The 22,622-nt window shown below is 41.9% G+C and overlaps 1 protein-coding gene across 1 annotated transcript in view; it reads left to right on the top strand.

Moving 5' to 3' along the window:
* Positions 1 to 610: 610 nt before the first annotated feature.
* Positions 611 to 22,622, top strand: part of LOC111960212 (uncharacterized) — a 26,634-nt gene continuing 4,622 nt past the window's right edge. The window contains exons 1-4 of the mRNA XM_070446074.1: positions 611 to 1,519; positions 9,998 to 10,221; positions 10,352 to 10,455; positions 21,550 to 21,711. Of these exons, the coding sequence (XP_070302175.1) occupies positions 611 to 1,519; positions 9,998 to 10,221; positions 10,352 to 10,455; positions 21,550 to 21,711 (1,399 nt within the window). The remainder of the gene's footprint in view (positions 1,520 to 9,997; positions 10,222 to 10,351; positions 10,456 to 21,549; positions 21,712 to 22,622) is intronic.

Raw genomic sequence — 22,622 nt, 5'->3', positions numbered from 1 at the left:
TGATTTGAAATTGAATGTGAGAATGACAAATATTAAATCAAACCATACCCATTTATCAAATCCCAAGCAGCAGAAAAAAAAACAATTAAAGGAATGTAATTTAGCTAGAAAATATCAAAGAATCTGTCTTGGGCAATCGATGACAGCCAAAGTAAGTGGGAAAAAGGTGTTACATTAGATTATGAGTCAAACATCACTTAAAAAAATATAATGTAATCATGTTTGTTTTTTCAACACCCTCATGTGGCAAAGCTGTATGTGTGAGCAATATGGCCCGTGTTAAGGGAATGCCCCTCCTTGTCAGAAGTTAGTCCCAGGACTCAAATTATACTATATAAACTCATGCCAGAGATGAAGACTCACATATTATGTCAGATTGATCTTGAGATTAGAGGACATCTAGAAAGGTGAGTAGATGGCACATTACTGTACCTAACCAAGTCATTATTACAGCAAGATTTAGAAATAGCAGCAGTATGATAAACTCATGGATGATGAGGTAAATATCTGAACTTTTGAGGATGTAAATGACAAAGCGCTATCTGATTTACCTTATATTTCAGCCCAAATATTGCTAATCTACTGCTTTACAGGTTGCAACTATTGAGCGATGAATTTCTCAGTCGATCGCAACGTCACACACATCTCTCTCAAGGTCAGAGACACGTTTGTCACGGCTTTGACAAAGAACATTATTGTGGTGGCGCTGTGGATCTCCATCAACTACATCAATGGCACATTTGTCCACACCTTCTTCAAACACGAGATCTTCAATGTCAACCCTCGCTACATCCTCTTCATCCACCTGGTGATCAATGACATGATCCAATTGACCATTGCTGTCTTCCTGCATGTCATAAGCTACATCCTGTTCACAATCAATGTGTCTTTGTGCAGCTTTCTTTTGATGATCGCCATTTTTACCACTTTGAATACTCCTGTGAACCTGGCTACCATGGCCTTAGAGCGCTATATAGCTATATGTATACCGCTGCGCCATTCTCAGATATGTACAGTGCACAGGACCTACATTCTCATTGGCATCATTTGGATCATGGCCGCCATTCCAATTTTACCTGACCTTTTCATTCTCTTGGCCACAGAACGACTTCAGTTCTTCCACTCCAAAATATTCTGTAGTCGAGACTCACTTTTCCGCAACCCGTACCTGATTGAGAAGAAAAACATTTCCCACGCTGTGTATCTGACTGTTGTTTGGTTCACTCTTTTCTATACGTATTTCAGGATCATGTTCACTGCCAAGGCGGCTAATGCGGATGCCAAGAAGGCTCGCAACACCATCTTGCTTCATGCTGTACAGTTGTTAATGTGCATGTTCACCTACATAGGCCCTTTGATTGACAGCCTGCTGCTATATATATTTTCCACACATGCGCTGGAGATCCAGTTTACTAGCTATGTAATTGTTCATATTTTGCCCAGGTTTATTAGTCCAATAGTTTATGGGCTTAGAGATCAGACCTTTCGTAAGTATCTGAAGAGGTACTTGATATGTACGGTGAATGAGCATTTATCCTCAAAATGTGTCCCTTTCAAACACCACCAGCCAAATGAAAAGGTCTTTATAGATCATATAGCAGGATAATTCTTCTCCATGTGTATATACTCTATATTTTCAGTGGTTTATTTTGAAAGGTGTGTAACTAAATTCATTTTCTCATGATATATATAGAGAAAGAGTTTTATTGTTCTTCACCAAATAATTATGGCAGCAAGCTGAATTGTAATGAAAATGTAGGAAAAAAAAGTGTAATTCAATATCTATCTATCCACTGAGTGTAAAAAAACCTTAAGGACACCTGCTCTTTCCATGACAGACTGACCAGGTGAATCCAGATGAAAGCTATGATCCCTTATTGATGTCACTTGTTAAATCCCCTTCATTGTAGATAAAGGGGAGGAGACAGGTTAAAGAAGAATTTTTAAGCCTTGAGACAATTGAGACATGGATTGTCTGTGTGCCATTCAGAGGGTGAATGGGCAAGACAAAAGATTTAAGTGCCTTTGAACGGGGTATGGTAATAAGTGCCAGGCACACCGGTTTGTGTCAAGAACTGCAATGCTGCTAGGTTTTTAATGCTTAAAAGTTTCCTGTGTGTATTAAAAATGGTCCACCACCCAAATAACATCCAGCCAACTTGACAACTGTGGGAAGCATTGGAGTCAACATTGGCAGGCATCCCTGTAGAATGCTTTTGACACCTTATGCCCTGACGAATTAAGACTGTTCTGAGGGCAAAAGGGGGGCTGCAACTCAATATTAGGAAGGTGTCCTTAATGTTTTGTACACTCAGTATGTATGCATGTATACACACCAGTGCATTCAGAAAGTTCACACCCCTTGACTTTTTCTTCCACATTTTGTTGTGTTAGTCTGAATTTAAAATGGCTTAAAAAAAACACATTGTGTCACTGATCTACACACAATACCCCATCATGTCAGAGTCATTTTTTTAAACAAATTAATAAAAAATGTAAAGCTGAAATGTATTGAGTCAATAAGTATTCTTATGTTATGGCAAGCCTAAATAAGTTCAGGAGTAAAACATGTCTTAACAAGTCACATAAAAAGCATGGACATGGAATAATAGTGTTTAATAGGATTGTTGAATGACTACACCATATTTGTACCCATCACATACAATTATCTTTAAGGTTCCACAGTCAAGCAGTGAATTTCAAGCACAGGTTCAACCACAAAGACCAGAGAGCTTTTCCAATGCCTTGCCAAGGGAACCTATTGGTAGATGGGTAAAAATTCTACTAAGCTAAAATATGGAATTGTTTTAAGGTGGCCATACCATGGATCATTTAGCTATTTAATTTGGAATTTTAGGACCCCTTTAGGTGTACAGTTAAGTTAAGTTAAGTTTGATAAAATATTTTATTTGGCCTGTACTACTACAGCCCATAGAAATGTATTGAATAACACATTTATACATTTACAAAAAAATAAATCATAATGTTTTAAAATGCATGTCCTATGTCTAGGAGATATAAGAAAGCTCAGGAAAATATATATTTTTGTTGGCACAAAACTACCTCCATACGTCCATTCATTTGTATGGTTTAAATTCAGAGAGTCCCGTGACACTGTTTGGTGACGTAGACCAACCATTACCATGTTTGTGAGAGTCTCCCCTTTCCAAAGTGGGGTCATATTAGTTTGTAGCCTAAATGATTCGAACGCTACAGACGTTTTCGTGAGAAGGCTGATTTTCGGAATGTCTCATGGTCTGACAAACACCACTGTAGCTCGGCGACCTTCCAACGCAGATGCGGACAGCCATAAATTGACAGATTTTTGATGGATATTGTTTTATGTTACTTATAGCCTTTTATTAATGGCTGTGATAGGAGAAAGCTGAGGATGGATTAACAATATTAGTTATTACACAATACTAACCTAATTGGCAGAGTGAAAAGGAAGCCTGTACCGAATAAAAATATTCAAAAACATGCATTCTATTTGCAACAAGGTACTAAAGTAATAATGTCAAAACTTTGGCTAAGCAATTAACATTTTATCCTGAATACAAAGCGCAATGTATGGAGCAAATCTAATAGAACACATTACTGAGTATCACTTTCCATATTTTCAAGCTGATGTGGTGGCTGCATTATGTTATGGGTAGGGCTGTTACAGTGACCGTATTACCACCACACCAGCGGTCACGAGTCATGATGGCAGTTAACTTCCACGTGACCGTTTAGTCATGGTAATTAGGCTTCTCCAAGCTCTGATGCAGCGGATGGACATTAGTAGCCTACCAAACCTGCTAACTGCCTGGTACTCAGCACTCCATTGTCCCTCTAATATCAAGGGCAAATGTTTCGGAAATCTAAATCAAACACTTCATGAGAGGTCATGAGCTCATGTTGCGCAACATTTCTATAGGCTATGCAATTGGGGGCTCCCGAGTGGCGCAGCGGTCTAAGGCACTGCATCTCAGTGCTAGAGGCGTCACTACAGACCTAGTTCGATTCCAGGCTGTATCACAACCGGCCGTGATTGGGAGTCCCATAGGGCGGCGCACAATTGACCCAGCGTCATCTGAGTTGGCCAGGGTAGGCCATCATTGTAAATAAGAATTTGTTCTTAACTGACTTGACTAGTTAAATAAAGCTTAAATTAAAAAAATAAGATTGTGTGAGAAAACAGAGTGATGGCCTCCATTAAAAAGAGGATCCCATCAGCTTTCTATAGGCTAGGCCTATTATATTTATTTCTCAACTTTCCTAATATTAAGCACAATGCATCTCTTTACAACAGGAGGGCAATGCAAATTAAGTAAAGGAATAGCTTCCTCCAGTTGCTATTTAAGTGCATAGATGACATTTTTTTCCCCTGCCTGGAGACAGGTGCATGATAATGGTCCATTTTAAATCCAAACAAATTTCACACATACAGTGCATTCGGAAAGTATTCAGACCCCTGAACTCTTTCCACATTTTGTTACGTTACAGCCTTATTCTAAAATTATTAAATAAATAAAAAATCTCATCAATCTGCACACAATACCCAATAACGACAAAGCAAAAACAGGTTCTTAGAATTTTGGTGAATTTATTACAAATAAAAAACAGAAATGCCTTATTTACGTAAGTATTCAGACCCTGTGCTCTGAGACTCGAAATTGAGCTCAGGTGAATCCTGTTTACATTGATCATCCTTGAGATGTTTCTACACCCTGATTGGAGTCCACCTGTGGTAAATTCAACTGATTGGACATGATTTGGAAAGGCACACACACCTTTCTATACGGTCCCACAGTTGACAGAGCATGTCAGAGCAAAAACAAAGCCATGAAACAAGATTCTCTGGTCTGATGAAACCAAAATTTAAATCTTTGGCCTGAATGCCAAGTGTCATGTCTGGAGGAAACTTTCCATCATGCCTACGGTGAAACATGGTGGTGGCAGCATCATGCTGTGGGAATTTTCAGCAGCAGGGACTGGGAGACTAGTCAGGTTTGAGGGAAAGATGAACGGAGCAAAGTACAGCGATCCCTGATGATAACCTGCTCCAGATGTGGAGAGATTGTGAGTGCTCCAGATTGTGGAGCACTCAGGACCTCAGACTGGGGAGAAGGTTCACCTTCCAAAAGGACAACAACCCTCAGCACACAGCAAAGGCAATGCAGGAGTGGCTCTGAATGTCCTTGAGTGGCCCAGTCAGAGCCCGGACATGAACCTGTTCTAACATCTCTGGAGAACCCTGAAAATAGCTGTGCAGCGAAGCTATCCATCCAACCTGACAGAGCTTGAGAGGATCTGCAGAGAAGAATGGGAGAAACTCCCCAAATACAGTTGTGCCAAGGTTGTAGTGTCATACCCAAGAAGACTTGTGGCTGATATCGCTTCCAAAGGTGCTTCAACAAAGTACTGAGTAAAGGGTCTGAATACTTCTGTAAATGTGATCAGTTTTCTTTTTAATACATTTGCAAACATTTCTAAAAAACGTTTTTTGCTTTGTCATTATGGGGTATTGTGTGTAGATATTTTTTTTTTTTAAAGATTTAATACATTTTAGAATAAGGCTGTAATGTAATTTTTGGGGGGAAATTAAGGCTGTCTGAATACTTTCCGAATGCACTGTATATTATTTAGTATATGTAAAGACAAAATTAAATCAAAAATAGTCTGATGACAATATTAGCCTATGACTTGTGAATGATGTATTTGCCGCTGGGAAATTCGAGGCATTATCAAGTGCTTGAGAAATTGTGATTCGTTTCAGGAAACTAGGCATAATGTCACGAGTCACGACTTCACAGGAGAGGCATTTGAACATTTATTTTTATTTATCAAAACACAATTTTTGGCAGAATTGCCTTCTGGAACATGTGAACTTTCATGTGCCTACATAACAAACTTGTATGCCGTCTGTAAATACGAATAAAGTCGTTAACTTCTTGTGGCTGCAGGGGCAGTATTGAGTAGCTTGGATGAAAGGTGCACAGAGGTGCCCAGAGTAAACGGCCTGCTCCTCAGTCATAGTTGCTAATATATGCATATTATTATTATTATTGGATAGAAAACACTCTGGAGTTTCTAAAACTGTTTGAACTATGTCTGTGAGTATAACAGAACTCATATGGCAGGCAAAAACCTGAGAAAAAATCCAAACAGGAAGTTGAAATTCTGAGGCTGGTCAATTTTCAACCTAGATCCCATTGAAATCACAGCGAGATATGAATGAGTTTGCACTTCCTACGGCTTCCACTAGATGTCAACAGTCTGTAGAATTGTCTGATGCCTCTACTGTGAAGGGGGCCCGAATGAGAGGAGAATTAGTCAGGTCTGCCATGACCTGACCATTCTTTGACCATGCGCGTTCACATAAGAGGGAGCTCTGTTCTATCGCTCATCTGAAGTCAATGTAATTCTCCGGTTGGAACGTTATTTAAGATTTATGTTGACAACATTCTAAAGATTGATTCAATACATCGTTTGACATGTTTCTACTGTGTCACGCCCCGGCCTTAGTTATCTTTGTTTTCTTTGTTATTTTAGTTAGGTCAGGGTGTGACATGGGGGATGTATGTGTTTTGTATTGTCTAGGGTTTTTTGTATGTTTATGGGGCAGTGTTCAGTCTAGGTGTATGTATGTTTATGGTTGCCTGGATTGGTTCTCAATTAGAGACAGCTGTCTATCGTTGTCTCTGATTGGGAACCATATTTAGGCAGCCATATTCATTAGGTAGGTCGTGGGTGATTGTCTATGTCTTTACGTTAGTTGCTTGTGTATGCACTTTCGTTTTATAGCTTCACGGTCGTTTGTTGTTTTGTTTAGTTTTTATAGTGTCCTTCGTTTCATTTTCGTCTTCAAATAAAAGAAGATGTATCGTTATCACGCTGCGCCTTGGTCCTCCTCTCTTTCACCATACGACGATCGTGACATACTGACTGTTACTGAACTTTTGGACATTTCGTCAGCTTTAAGGGAACGCGCTTCGTGACTTTGGAATTGTTTACCAAACGCGCTAACAAAAGTAGCTAATAAATACATAAATAACGGACATTATCGAACAAATCAAGCATGTATTGTGGACCTGGGATTCCTGGGAGTGCATTCTGATCATCAAAGGTAAGGGAATATTTATCATGTAATTTCTGGTTTCTGTTGACTCCAACATGGTGGCTAATTTGGCTATTGTTCTGAGCGCCGTCTCAGATTATTGCATGGTTTGCTTTTTCCGTAAAGTCTTTTTGAAATCTGACACAGCGGTTGCATTAAATTACTAGCCTAGATGGTTTAGCCACAGAAAAAGCCAGGAACCTTCCCGCTAGCCATGATTGGCTGAGATAATGAATGGGCTGGACTTTCCGAGAGATGAGTTTCGGATTGGTCTGCTGTGTAGCATCTGTCTATAAAATGGAGCTGCTCGTTATGTGTAGATAATCCTTTCTACTGCAGTTTTTTCGAAAGATATAATGTTAGCCATGGAGAACTGCAAATGCATTGCTACTGCTCTCAACCAGAGTGACTTTGACACAGTGGGCCAAGCAAGCTAAACAATAAAAACGGAACGACACAAGACGTCTTATTTAATGAAAGCAGTTGCAGTCTGCCATGAATCGTTCATCCATGTACAGTGCCTTGCAAAAGTATTCATCCCCCTTGGCGTTTTTCCTATTTTGTTGCATTACAACCTGTAATTTAAATAGATTTTTATTTGGATTTCATGCAATGGACATGATCTCATGATCTCAGTATATATACACCTGTTCTGAAAGGCCCCAGAGTATGCAACACCACCAAGCAAGCGGCACCATGAATACCAAGAAGCTCTCCAAACAGGTCAGGTACAAAGTTGTGGAGAAGTACAGATCAGGGTTGGGTAATAAAAAAAATATCCCATGGCGCACCATTAAATCCAATATTAAAAAATGGAAAGAATATGGCACCATAACAAACCTGCCAAGAGAGGGCCGCCCACCAAAACTCACAGCAGAGATTGGATTATTTGTCCATAAGACTACTTTAAGCCGTACACTCCACAGAGCTGGGCTTACGGAAGAGTGGCCAGAAGAAAAGCCATTGCTTAAAGAAAGAAATAAGCAAACACGTTTGGTGTTCACCAAAAGGCATGTGGGAGACTCCCCAAACATATGGAAGGAGGGTCTCTGGTCAGATGAGACTAAAATTGAGCTTTTTGGCCATCAAGAAAAACACTATGGTGTTGGACGCAAACCCAACACCTCTCATCACCCCGAGAACACCATCGGAAACTGGTCAGAATGGAAGAAAGGATAGATGGCGCTAAATACAGGGAAATTCTTGAGGGAAAGCTGTTTCAGTCTTCCAGAGATTTGAGACTGGGACGGAGGTTCATCTTCCAGCAGGATAATGACCCTAAGCATACTGCTAAAGCAACACTCAAGTGGTTTAAGGGGAAACATTTTAAATGTCTTGGAATGGCCTAGTCAAAGCCCAGACCTCAATCCAATTGAGAACCTGTGGTATTTTTATTTTACCTTTATGGCAAGTCAGTTAAGAACACATTCTTATTTTCAAGGACAGCCTAGGAACAGTGGGTTAACTGTCTTGTTCATGGGCAGAACAACAGATTTCTACTTTGTCAGCTCAGGGATTCGAACTTGCAACCTTTCGGTTACTAGTCCAACACTCTAACCACTAGGCTACGCTGCCGCCTTAAAGATTGCTGTACACCAGCAGAACCCATCCAACTTGAAGAAGCTGGAGCGGTTTTGCCTTGAAGAATGGGCAAAAATCCCAGTGGCTAGATGTGCCAAGCTTATAGAGACATACCCCATGAGATTTGCAGCTGTAATTGCTGCAAAAGGTGGCTCCACAAAGTATTGACTTTGGGGTGGTGAATAGCTCAAGTTCCGTTTTTTTGTCTTATTTCTTGTTTGCTTCACAAGAAAAAATATTTTCCATCTTCAAAGTGGTAGCCATGTTGTGTAAATCAAATGATACTAACCCCCCAAAAATACATTTTAATTCCAGGTAAGGCAACAAAATAGGAAAAATGCCAAGGGGGTGAATACTTTCGCAAGCCACTGTACACGGGTAAGAGTCTAGCTACAGTTTCAGATATTATACGTTTCAAATTTTGTCAGAAAGTTGTTTTCATTGCAAGTTAAAGCTTACTGTCAGCTAGCTAGCTGACGTTAGGTGTATGATCTGTGTAGTAATGTTTTCAGAAATCCATTTGCATTGCTAGTTACAGCCTAATGTTAGCTAGCTAACTAGCTATCATTGAACATATTTAGTTAACTTTAGCTAGCACTGACAAAATCGGTTTATTGCTAGTACGCCATGGTTTGGGATTATGGTTTATTGTTTAGCGAGCTTGCTAGCTAGCTATGTCTAAACAAGACTCCACTTCGCCAGATGACCCATCAAGTTAGCTAGGGGTGTCTGACAGTTATTACGGCTATAATAATGCATCTGGAATTTGTCTTTCAGCATCAGTAGAACACGCCTGACTCTCCTCCATCAGTCAGCTTTGATTTTGCTCAACCCGTAAGAAACATTTCCTCCTTTATACAGGATTAAGGACATGGATAGATACAAAAATATATATGGGAAGCAGGCAAATGGCTTTCACTGAGCTGTGTAAAGACAGACTGACAGGGGTGAGACAAATTAAAATTAATTGTCTTAATGCTGTTTGCAGGTGCACTATCCTTCTCACCCTATGCAGTCAGGTCCCATCTACTTTTTAACTCCTCGCAAGTGTGGCTTGTTTGGTGTCTGCTGTGAAGGAATACCACAGCAAGTCAACTACTTGATTGATGAAGGCATGTCATCCAACAAAGGCAGCAGCGCAGTCATCAACTACATGCACCATTTCTTCACCAACTATGGAGTTGGGGAAACATGTGGACCTGAATTGTGATAATTGTAGTGGCCAAAACAAGAACAGGTTTGTGCTCTGGTATCGTACCTGGCGGACCATGCACAAGCTCCACCACAGTCTGGACCTTCACTTCCTGATCACAGGCCACACCAAGTTTGCCCCGACTGGTGCGTCGCCCCATCAAGCAGCGCTTCAGAAAGACCAGAGTGAACACTTTGTCTGAGATTGCTGGTGTTATGAAGATCAGCACTGTGAAAGGGGTCAGCATCCCACAGCTGGTTGGACTGGAGTATGGTACCGTGCTGGTGGAAAGCTATGGCTGGCACCACTGTACTCCATACTTCAGACCGCTGCCACAGATCAAGCAGTAACAGCACTTCAGGTGAATATAATTTATTGCATTGTATGGGGTTATTCTTATTATCTAAACTTGGGAGGTGAATTGATGTTATTCAAGGTTGTAATGTCTTCAACTATTGTTATTTCCTCTTTTACAGCTTCAATGCTCTGGAGCCTGGTGTTGTCACCAAGGAGCGTTCAGACTCAGTCGGGACCAGGTTTCAGCTGCTGCGCAACGCTGACATCCTTCCTCCCATAGATGGTCTGCCTGTACAAGCACCACCTGGACTGGACACAGCTAGACAAAGGTATATTTTTGAAAAGACCAGGGAGCTTTGCGACAGGCTATGGACATCACATGCCCTGCACCAAAGTCAAGGGCATGACAGAAACAGGCTCTGCGAATATACAGTACAAGTCAAAAGTTTGGCTGGTACTGTATAAGCATGGATTCGCATTCCAGGTGAAGCTGGCTGAGAGAATGCCAAGAGTGTCCAAAGCTGTCATCAAGGCAAAGGCTGGCTACTTAGAAGAATCTCAAATATAAAATGTATTTTGATTTGTTAAACTTTTTTGGTTACTACATGATTCCATATGTGTTATTTCATAGTTTTGATGTCTTCAATATTTATTCTACAACATCTAAAATAGTGAAAAGAAAAACACTTGAATGAGTTGGTGTGTCCAAACTTTTGACTGGTACTGTAGATTCCCTTGTTCATGTGTGGTTCGGACAGAGCAGCTCACTCTCTCCTAACAAACGTTGCTGCTACTATTTTATTTATTTTTTATCCTGCTGCTCAGCCACTTTACCTCTGATTGTATGCATATACCTACAGTTGAAGTTGGAAGTTTACATACACCTTAGCCAAATATATTTAAACCCAGTTTTTCACAATTCCTCACATTTAACCCTAGTAAAATTCCATGTCTTAGGTCAGTTAGGATCACCACTTTATTTTAAGAATGTGAAATGTCAGAATAATAGTAGAGAATTATTCATTTCAGCTTTTATTTCTTTCATCACATTCCCAGTGGGTCAGAAGTTTACATACACTCAATTAGTATTAGGCAGCATTGCCTTTAAATTGTTAAACTTGGGTCAAACGTTTCGGGTAGCCTTCCACAAACGTCCAACAATAAGTTGGGTGAATTTTGGCCCATTCCTCCTGACAGAGGATATTTGGCTAAGGTGTATGTAAGCTTCCGACTTCAGCTGTGTGTATGTGTATATATACACATACAAACATACATGTGTGTGCCTTTACAAATAATTTCCAATCAATTGAATTTACCACAGGTGGACTCCAATCAAGTTGTAGAAACATCTCAAGGATGATCAATGGAAACAGGATGCACCTGAGCTCAATTTCAAGTCTCATAGAAAAGGGTTCTGAATACTTATGTAAATAAGGTTTATGTTTTATTTTATTTTATCATTTTCAAAATTTCTAAAACCGTTTTTTGCTTTGTCATTATGGGGTATTGTGTGTAGATTGAGGAATAAAAAAAATATTTTATAATAAGGCTGTAACGTAACAAAATGTGGAAACAAGGGGTCTGAATACTTTCCGAATGCACTGTATATATTATTTATTTACCACCCCACCCCAATAATATATGGTCTGGCCCTTCGTGCATTTACCCATGTCTTTTCTATCTTTTTTTATTATTATTGAATATCCGAAACATACAAAAAAACCAGTCATCCAACAGACTCCCATTCAGAGCGGCACACACAGAGGCGTCCAGGGTCAATGCCCTGCCCAGGGCACATTGACAGATCTCCACCAGGCCAAAAAATGTGAACTCCAACCTCCAAGAACCCCCCCCCCCCAAAGAAGTAAAAAATACAATTAATTCCATTCCCCACACCCAAGAACCAATGCACCAAGAAAATTAACTAAGAGAGACAGAAAACAGAAAACATTGCAAAAAAAAGTATTAGAGTATTAGTATTACAATCCCCCTCAACTTCCAAGATGGCATAGCAGTTCAGACGTCATTTTGTCCTCGTATTGTCGTGTCCTGTATATATATATATTTACACCTTTCTTCGCATATCTTTTATATATTTTATTATCCAAGAACTCAACTACAAAAAGCTTTCCTGCAACCCGCCTCACCAATTACACAAAAAAAGTATTATTTACCTCAAATCTGAAAATCCACAATAGAAGCTAGCCAGAAGCTAACCAGAAGCTAGCCAGAAACTAGCCAGAAGCTAGCCAGAAGCTAACCAGAAGCTAGCCAGAGGCTACCCAGAAGCTAACCAGAAGCTAGCCTGAAGCTACCCAGGTTTACTGGCTAACGTTAGTATTTCAGCTACCCACGTTTTGTGGTCATCAGCTATTCCTTTAGCTCGATAATCTATCGGCACTTTTGTACAACGCGACTCAGACCAGAACATACCGGACCTATTTTTCTCAATATCCCCGGATTTCAACCGCAAGCTCTGGACATTTACACCTTGATTTCGCAGCTAGCTAGCTGCAAACCYTGTGACTATTGGCTTACGTCGATCCCGGAGCAAACTTAAATTATTCCGGAGCTAGCCAGCTGAAGAGTTCCATCAGCCATTCCTGGGCTACAATCACCTATCCGGACCCGTTTTTTACTACAAATGCGGAGCCCCACCGGGCCTTCACGACTGACTACCGACGTTATCTGCCCGAGGGAGTTATCCAACTGGCACCTCCGTCGCGACGTTACCTGAACGCTCATCTGGCCCGCTAATCGTTAGCTGTCTTATCGGCTGCTATCTGAATAAGTATATCGGACAATTTTTCTTGGGTCACTATATCTATTTTGCCAATTGGATTGATCCCCTCTACCACACGGAACCCCACTAATCTACCGACGGAAACGCACGAGGTGACTAAAAATAGACCTCCATCCTATGCTAGCTTGCTACCGATAGCCAGCTACCTGGCCAGCTGTCTGGATCGCCGTGACCCCAACCAACCTCTACTCACTGGACCCTTATGATCACTCGATTAAGCATGCCTCTCCTTAATGTAAATATGCCTTGTCCATTGCTGTTCTGGTTAGTGTTTATTGGCTTATTTCACTGTAGAGCCTCTAGCCCTGCTCACTATACCATATCCAACCTTTCAGTTCCACCACCCACATATGCGATGACATCACCTGGTTTCAATGATGTTTCTAGAGACAATATCTCTCTCATCATCACTCAATACCTAGGTTTACCTCCACTGTATTCACATCCTACCATACCTTTGTCTGTACATTATTCCTTGAAGCTATTTTATCGCCCCCAGAAACTTCCTTTTACACTCTGTTCTAGACGTTCTAGACGACCAATTCTCATAGCTTTTAGCCGTACCCTTATCCTACTCCTCCTCTGTTCCTCTGGTGATGTAGAGGTGAATCCAGGCCCTGCAGTACCTAGCTCCACTCCTATTCCCCAGGCGCTCTCTTTTGATGACTTCTGTAACCGTAATAGCCTTGGTTTCATGCATGTTAACATTAGAAGCCTCCTCCCTAAGTTTGTTTTGTTCACTGCTTTAGCACACTCTGCCAACCCGGATGTTTTAGCCGTGTCTGAATCCTGGCTTAGGAAGACCACCAAAAGATTTTCAGACAAGATAGAACGGCCAAAGGGGGCGGTGTTGCAATCTACTGCAAAGATTGCCTGCAGAGTTCTGTTTTACTATCCAGGTCTGTTCCCAAACAATTTGAACTTCTACTTTTAAAAATCCACCTCTCTAAAAACAAGTCTCTCACCGTTGCCGCCTGCTATAGACCACCCTCTGCCCCCAGCTGTGCTCTGGACACCATATGTGAACTGATTGCCCGCCATCTATCTTCAGAGCTCGTGCTGCTAGGCGACCTAAATTGGAACATGCTTAACACCCCAGCCATTTCACAATCTAAGCGTGATGCCCTCAATCTCACACAAATTATCAATAAACCTACCAGGTACCACCCCAATTCCGTAAACACGGGTACCCTCATAGATATCATCCTAACCAACTTGCCCTCCAAATACACCTCTGCTGTTTTCAACCAAGATCTCAGCGATCACTGCCTCATTGCCTGCATCCGTAATGGGMCAGCGGTCAAACGACCTCCACTCATCACTGTCAAACGCTCCCTGAAACACTTCAGCGAGCAGGCCTTTCTAATCGACCTGGCCGAGGTATCCTGGAAGGATATTGATCTCATCCCGTCAGTAGAGGATGCCTGCATATTTTTTTTAAATGCCTTCCTCACCATCTTGAATAAGCATGCCCCATTCAAGAAATTTAGAACCAGGAACAGATATAGCCCTTGGTTCTCTCCTGACCTGACTGCCCTTAACCAACAGAAAAACATCATATGGCGTTCTGCATTAGCATCGAACAGCCCCCGTGATATGCAACTTTTCAGGGAAGCTAGAAACCAATATACACAGGCAGTTAGAAAAGCCAAGGCTAGCTTTTTCAAGCAGAAATTTGCTTCCTGCAACACAAACTCAAAAAAGTTCTGGGACACTGTAAAGTCCATGGAGAAAAAGAACACCTCCTCCCAGCTTCCAACTGCACTGAAGATAGGAAACACTGTCACCACCGACAAATCCACTATAATTGAGAATTTCAATAAGCATTTTTCTACGGCTGGCCATGCTTTCCACCTGGCTACCCCTACCCCGGTCAACAGCACTGCCCTCCCCTCTGCTACTCGCCCAAGCCTTCCCCATTTCTCTTTCTCCCAAATCCAGTCAGCTGATGTTCTGAAAGAGCTGCAAAATCTGGACCCTTACAAATCAGCCGGGCTAGATAATCTGGACCCTTTCTTTCTAAAACTATCTGCTGAAATTGTTGCCACCCCTATTACTAGCCTTTTCAACCTCTCTTTCGTGTCGTCTGAGATTCCCAAAGATTGGAAAGCAGCTGCGGTTATCCCCCTCTTCAAAGGGGGGGACACTCTTGACCCAAACAGCTACAGACCTATATCTATTCTATCCTGCCTTTCTAAGGTCTTCGAAAGCCAAGTCAACAAACAGATTACCGACCATTTCGAATCCCACCATACCTTCTCCGCTAAGCATTCTGGTTTCAGAGCTGGTCATGGGTGCACCTCAGCCACGCTCAAGGTCATAAACGATATCTTAACCGCCATCGATAGGAAACAATACTGTGCAGCCGTATTCATTGACCTGGCCAAGGCTTTTGACTCTGTCAATCACCACATCCTCATCGGCAGACTCGACAGCCTTGGTTTCTCTAATGATTGCCTCGCCTGGTTCACCAACTACTTCTCTGATCGAGTTCAGTGTGTCAAATCAGAGGGTCTGTTGTCCGGGCCTCTGGCAGTCTCTATGGGGGTGCCACAGGGTTCAATTCTTGGACCGACTCTCTTCTCTGTATACATCAATGATGTCGCTCTTGCTGCTGGTGAGTCTCTGATCCACCTCTACGCAGACAACACTATTCTGTATACTTCTGGCCCTTCTTTTGACACTGTGTTAACAACCCTCCAGGCGAGCTTCAATGCCATACAACTCTCCTAAAACTAAATGCATGCTCTTCAACCGATCGCTGCCTGCACCTGCCCGCCTGTCCAACATCACTACTCTGGACGGCTCTGACTTAGAATATGTGGACAACTACAAATACCTAGGTGTCTGGTTAGACTGTAAACTCTCTTTCCAGACTCACATCAAACATCTCCAATCCAAAGTTAAATCTAGAATTGGCTTCCTATTCCGCAACAAAGCATCCTTCACTCATGCTGCCAAACATACCCTTGTAAAACTGACCATCCTACCAATCCTCGACTTCGGTGATGTCATTTACAAAATAGCCTCCAAAACCCTACTCAATAAAATTGGATGCAGTCTATCACAGTGCCATCCGTTTTGTCACCAAAGCCCCATATACTACCCACCACTGCGACCTGTACACTCTCGTTGGCTGCCCTCGCTTCATACTCGTCGCCAAACCCACTGGTCCAGGTCATCTACAAGACCCTGCTAGGTAAAGTCCCCCCTTATCTCAGCTCGCTGGTCACCATAGCAGCACCTACCTGTAGCACGCGCTCCAGCAGGTATATCTCTCTGTCACCCCCAAAACCAATTCTTCCTTTGGACGCCTTCCTTCCAGTTCTCTGCTGCCAATGACTGGAACGAACTACAAAAATCTCTGAAACTGGAAACACTATCTCCCTCACTAGCTTTAAGCACCAGCTGTCAGAGCAGCTCAAGATTACTGCACCTGTACATAACCCATCTAAATTTAGCCCAAACAACTACCTCTTTACCTACTGTATTTATTTATTTATTTTGCTCCTTTGCACCCCATTATTCTTCTCTACTTTGCACTTTCTTCCACTGCAAACCAACCATTCCAGTGTTTTTTTACTTGCTATTGTATTTACTCTCGCCCATGGCCTTTTTATATTTTTATTTATTTATATATATATTTTGTTTGCCTTCACCTCCCTTATCTCACCTCACTTGCTCACATTGTATATAGACTTATTTTTTTCACTGTATTATGACTTATGTTTGTTTTACTCCATGGTAACTATTGTGTTGTTGTATGTGTCGAACTGCTTTGCTTTATCTTGGCCAGGTCGCAATTGTAAATGAGAACGTGTTCTCAATTTGCCTACCTGGTTAAATAAAGGTGAAAAAAAAAAAAAAAAAAGAGCAATTGACTGACACGGTCTCTCCAGATCTCCTGACAGTACTACTTCTTGGGTCAATTTTAGATCAATGCTATACATTTTCTGCTATTCCTGAACCTGAGACCAGAAACAGGCTACCTGAGGGCGATACCAAAATAAATGGTCTATTGATTCTGTATCCTCACAACAAAAACTGCAGAGCTTCGATGATTTTATGCCCCAAATATTCAACATTTTGTTGGTGGCAAGAATTCTATATAATCTTTTTAGCTGAAAAGCACAGTCTTGAATTTTACGTCGTTTTACATATCAACTCATACCATGGAATTAGTACAACAAAAATCTCTTCCCAACTATTTTGCAATCTGTATGGCACAGTTGTCAACATCCTGGTCCTCAAATAAAACTGGTATACTTTCTTATTTATGCTATTTTTATTCCTCCGCCAGTTTTGATCCTTTATATTGGACAGACAGTCCAGACAGACCTTTTTCTCCATATTATATCCAGTTTGCTTTAAAAAAAAATAGATAACATTAGATCGTTCTTGAATAAGTTCCTCGAGTTCTTTTTGTTTTTCCTCAATTATTTTGTATCTCTGTAGTATCGTTTTTATTGCTATTTACTTGTACCATTAGTTAATGTATTTCCCCTGTTAGTCTTGTCTCTTTTGCCAGAAACTGCTTTTTTATTATTGATGAATATTGAATGACCTCTGAAGGTACATTTTAAAGGTATCCCAAACAAGATTTGCTGAACCTATATTATACTGGAAGTTAAAAATAAGTTGTCCTCCAGTAAACTTTGATTTTAAATGTCCAATATCCCGGTCCATGTGGAAATTCTATAAGACTTATGTGAAGGCCAATTAGATGATCCGATCGCATTCTTTCTCCTATTAAAACTTTAACCTTTGATACGAGAGAAAGCGACAAAGTAGCCAAGCCGACTAGCTTGATTAAGTCTCCTCCATGTATATCTCACTAGGTCAGGGTTTTTTTAGTCTCCAAATATCCACTATTTCTAATGTGTCCATAATATTTGTGATTTCCTTCACGGTCCATTGAGGTACTTAACACTGTTATAGTCTCCTACCATAATGATTTGATAATTTGTTGCCTGTAAGTTCAATAAATTGGTATAAATATTTTCGAAGAAGTATGGATCATCCTGATTTGGACCATAGGTTAATGAGCCAAATCAGTTTTTCGTCCACTTTCAAATTCAAAAAGATCCACCTTCCTTTCTAATCATTCCTGACTATTTGCACATTCAGATCTAAATTTTTGTTAATTAATATCATCACACCCTTTGAGTTCCTTTGTCCATGACAGAATTATTTCACCACCCCATTCCTTTTTTCCACGCAACTTCATCTAAGGATGTAGAGTGAGTTTCCTTTTAAACAGTATATGGTATATTCCTTTCTTTTAGCCACGTAAAGACTGATCATCTTTTTTTTAAATAATCTGCTGAACTGTTACAATTATAACTGGCTATACTTATTTCACCCCTTACCATAACTAGATACTATTATCAGTCTAAATTGACCATAATTAGTGCTTGTACAGTTACTGCCATCAGAGATATTATGACGGTCAAAATTAGAGCTTTCAATTGTCTGATATTTAGAATTCAAGAAATAGGTACTAGCAATATTTTATTCCCTTGCCTGTGAGCCAATGCACCAGATGTTAGAAAATTTAGACAAGATATTATGTGTGTAGTACTCTGATTTACTAATCGGAGTAGGTTGATGTGTATGAGATTGGATGTGATTTAGTGAGTGTGTACGATGTCTGTGTAAGAGCCTTAATATTTATGATAATTGTAATTCATATCGTTATAGTTGCATCACAATTACCTTTAACATCATTGAAAAACACATCCCAGCATTTCCATAGCAATTGACGTTTCACATGATCATGAAAGAGACCTTGCATTATTATAGAGACGGCTTCACTACAGTACAAATGTATTCCGTACAATATGTTATTATTCCCCAATGCCCCTATTCTATCTTCCCCTTGCTCGTTGTAAACATATATAAACTTGTAGACAAATACATAAAAAAGAGACAAAGAAGAAACATATTAAATTATAAAACAGTTCTTGACAATAGAGAGGTGAGGGAGAGAAGAGAGCGAGATAAGATGTATGTGTAAGCGAGCATGTAATTGAGTACGTGTGTTCATATCCACTTCATAGTGTTCAGATGTTTTTACAGTTCCCATACTTTCTTTTCTTCGTAACCTGAAGTCCATGTAGAATGTAGTACAGCCATGGTGTTATGGAGCTGTCTGGGAATAGCTGTCCATCTATAAAGAGTTTGTTCACAATGAGAAAGGCACGCTTACCCTTCTCCCTCTGTTGCCTCTGTACTGGATACAGTCTCTTACGACATTTGTTTATCTCCCTTGGAAATTGGTCATTGAGACCGAATTTGGTCCCTTTAAGCTCCATTCCCCTGCTTTTTATCAGCTCCTTTTGTTGGTAGTGTTCACATTTTGCGATGATCGGTCCCATGGGTCTTCTCGCTCCAAGTCTGTGTACTCGGTGGAAAGCCACCTTGTTTTCAGGTTCTATAGGAAGTTTCAAGGCGGATTGCATGAATTCTTTGATCCGCCCTCTGGATTATTGGATGCGTCCTCAGGAATCCCAGAAAAAAATGATTTTCACGCATGCTACGACTTTGTATGTCTAGCAACTCCTTCATCACCCTGTTTCCCTGAGTAGGCAATCCATGCTGGAATCATGGATTTTTACCTTGGCTGTGAGTGCCCTGTTCTCTCCTTTGGAGCGTGAGAATTTCACTCTGGCTAACCTCAACTCCCCCTCTGCCCTGCTGCCTCCTCACACAACTTTTCCAGTGTTGCATGGATTCCAGCCAGAGCACTAGCCTCTACTTCAACGGCAAGTACATCTGCATGGACAGATTTCATCATCTTAATAATCAAACCAGCTGGTTTATCACATACAGAGGTTGTGAGAATAAGGGCTGTTCAGCGTGTCTCCTATCTTGAGGCGTTGAGAAGAATAGAAAAAGCAAGTGGCGTTGAAGACTCAATGGTAATTGAAAACGCATCAGTGAATGTTTCTCAGCAATCAACGGTTCCTGATACTTATATACACACACACACAAAAGTATGTGGACACCCCTTCAAATGAGTGGATTCGGCTATTTCAGTCACACCCATTGCTAACAGGTGTATAAAATCGAGCACAGCCATGCAATCTCCATAGACAAACACTGGCAAAAGAATGGCCTTACTGAAGAGCTCAGTGACTTTCATTGTGGCACTGTCATAGGATGCCACCTTTCCAACAAGTCAAATTTTCCCCTGTCAACTGTAAGCGCTATTGTGAAGTGTGAACTTCTAGGAGTAACAACTGCTCAGCAGCAAAGTGGTAAGCCCCACAAGCTCACAGAATGGGACTGTCAAGTGCTGAAAAATACCCTTGGTTGCAACACTCACTACCGAGTTCTAAACTGCCTCTGGAAGCAACATCAGCATAATAACGGTTTGTCGGGAGCTTCATGAAATTGGTTTCCACGGCCGAGCAGCTGCACACAAGCCTAAGATCACCATGCGCAATGCCAAGCATCGGCTGGATTGGTGTAAAACTCGCCGCCATTGGACTCTGGGGCAGTGGAAACGTGTTCTCTGGAGTGATGAATCACGCTTCACCATCTGGAAGTCTGACGGACAAATCTGGGTTTGGCTGATGCCTGGAGAATGCTACCTGCCCCAGTGCATAGTGCCAACTGTAAAGTTTGGTGGATGAGAAATAATGGTCTGGGGCTGTTTTTCATGGTTCGGGCAAGGCCCCTTAGTTCCAGCGAAGGGAAATCATAACACTACAGCATCCAATGACATTCTATCTAGACGATTCTGTGCTTCAACCTTGTGGCAACAGTTTGGGGAAGGCACTTTCCTATTTCAGCATGACAATGCCCCTGTGCACAAAGCGAGGTCCATATAGAAATGGTTAGTCGATCGGTGTGGAAGAACTTGACTGGCCTACACAGAGCCCTGACCTTTATCCCATCGAACACCTTTAGGATGAATTGGCCTAATCTCCCAACATCTGTGTCGACCTCATTAATGCTCTTGTGGCTGAATGGAAGCAAGTCCCCGCAGCAATGTTCCAACATCTAGTGGAAAGCCATATTCCATATTAATGCCCATGATTTTGGAATGAGATGTTCAATAAGCAGGTGTCCACATACTTTTGGTCATGTAGTGTATATTACATGTGAAAAAGGTGGACTTTGTAGCATTTATTGCAATGGTCATAAACTGCACAGCATAAGCAAAGAAGAAATCAGAGGACATTTTAATCATGTTTTAGTGCAGCAAAACACTTTTTGGGACTCTGAGTTTACAGCTGAGGCATTGAAAGAAATCCTGTGATGTTCTGCCCTCACAGGCACCTGAGCCTGTGTAGGAATGTGACTTGAATTGGAATGTGATTATTATTATTTATTTATTTTTTTTGGGGGGGGGGTCTATTTTTGTATTTTGTTTGCGGTCGTCGTCCCCTTTCCTACAATGGATATTTCTTTCTATAGTTTACCACCCGTACAGTAGGTGGCAGGTGCATGCACTTCTAACGCTTGCTATGCGGACCGCCATAATACCGTAGAAGAAGCTTGAACTTCTGAGGCTGCTCCAGGTGGGAGCAATGGTGGAAGCGGATGTGTTGTGTGATTCTCTTGTAGCGAGTACAGTTGAGAATGAGTGGATGATGGTGAAGAAGAGCGGAATAAAAAGGGCTAAAGTTGGAAATGAACAGCAGTTTATGGTTGGAGTCCGATTCACGAGCAAGAATGTTTTTTGGGGTGACCTGTTTGCGGTCTCGAAGATGGTTAAGGACGAATTCGGTAAAGTGGAATGGTCAGAGTGACCATGAGCGGTATGATGTTGATTTTTGTATGTGTCAAAAGGAGAAAGCTCTGTGGCTCTACAAGATGTTGACAAATTATGATTTTCAGAGTAGGGCACTGGTTAAAGGTGTCATCTCTGGTGTCTCGTTGGCAGTATGTCAAATACACAACCGCAGATCATCTGTAACCACTCCAGCCTAGGACCTCCACATCCTGCGGAATCGTCTGAGGCCAGCCACCCGGACAGCTGATGAAACTGTGGGTCTGCACAACCAAAGAATTTCAGCACTAACTGTCAGAAACCTGCGGCTCCGGCCTAGGACGAGGCCACCACTCCACCATTGTCTTTGTCCCCCTCCTTAGCGTCCTTTGAGTGGCGACCCTCGCCCCCGACCTTGGCCTAGGACTCCTCACCAAGGTCCCCACTACATTGAGGAGACAGCTCAGGACAGAGAGGTAGCTCAGGACAGAGAGGTAGCTCAAGACAGAGAGGTAGCTCAGGACAGAGAGGCAGCTCAGGACAGAGGGGCAGCTCCGGACTGAAGGGCAGCCGGAGGGCAGCCGAAGGGCAGCTCCGGACTGAAGGGCAGCTCTGGACTGAAGGGCAGCTCCGGACTGAGGGGCAGCTCCGGGCTGAGGGGCCGCTCATGACTGAAGGGCAGCTCATGACTGGAGGGCAGCCCATGACTGGAGGGCAGCTCATGACTGGAAGGCAGCTCATGACTGGAAGGCAGCTCATGACTGGAAGGCAGCTCATGACTGGAAGGCAGCTCATGACTGAGGGCAGCTCATGACTGGCAGGCAGCTCATGACTGGAAGGCAGCTCTAGCGGCTCCTGACTGGCTGGCGGCTCTGGCGGCTCCTGACTGACGGACGGCTCTAGCGGCTCCTGACTGACGGACGGCTCT

The sequence above is a fragment of the Salvelinus sp. IW2-2015 genome, linkage group LG1 (genome assembly GCF_002910315.2).
Source record: "Salvelinus sp. IW2-2015 linkage group LG1, ASM291031v2, whole genome shotgun sequence".
In the NCBI taxonomy this organism is placed as follows: Eukaryota; Metazoa; Chordata; class Actinopteri; order Salmoniformes; family Salmonidae; genus Salvelinus; species Salvelinus sp. IW2-2015.
The sequence above is the reverse complement of the archived record's forward strand: the minus strand, read 5'-3'. Positions and strand labels throughout refer to the sequence as shown.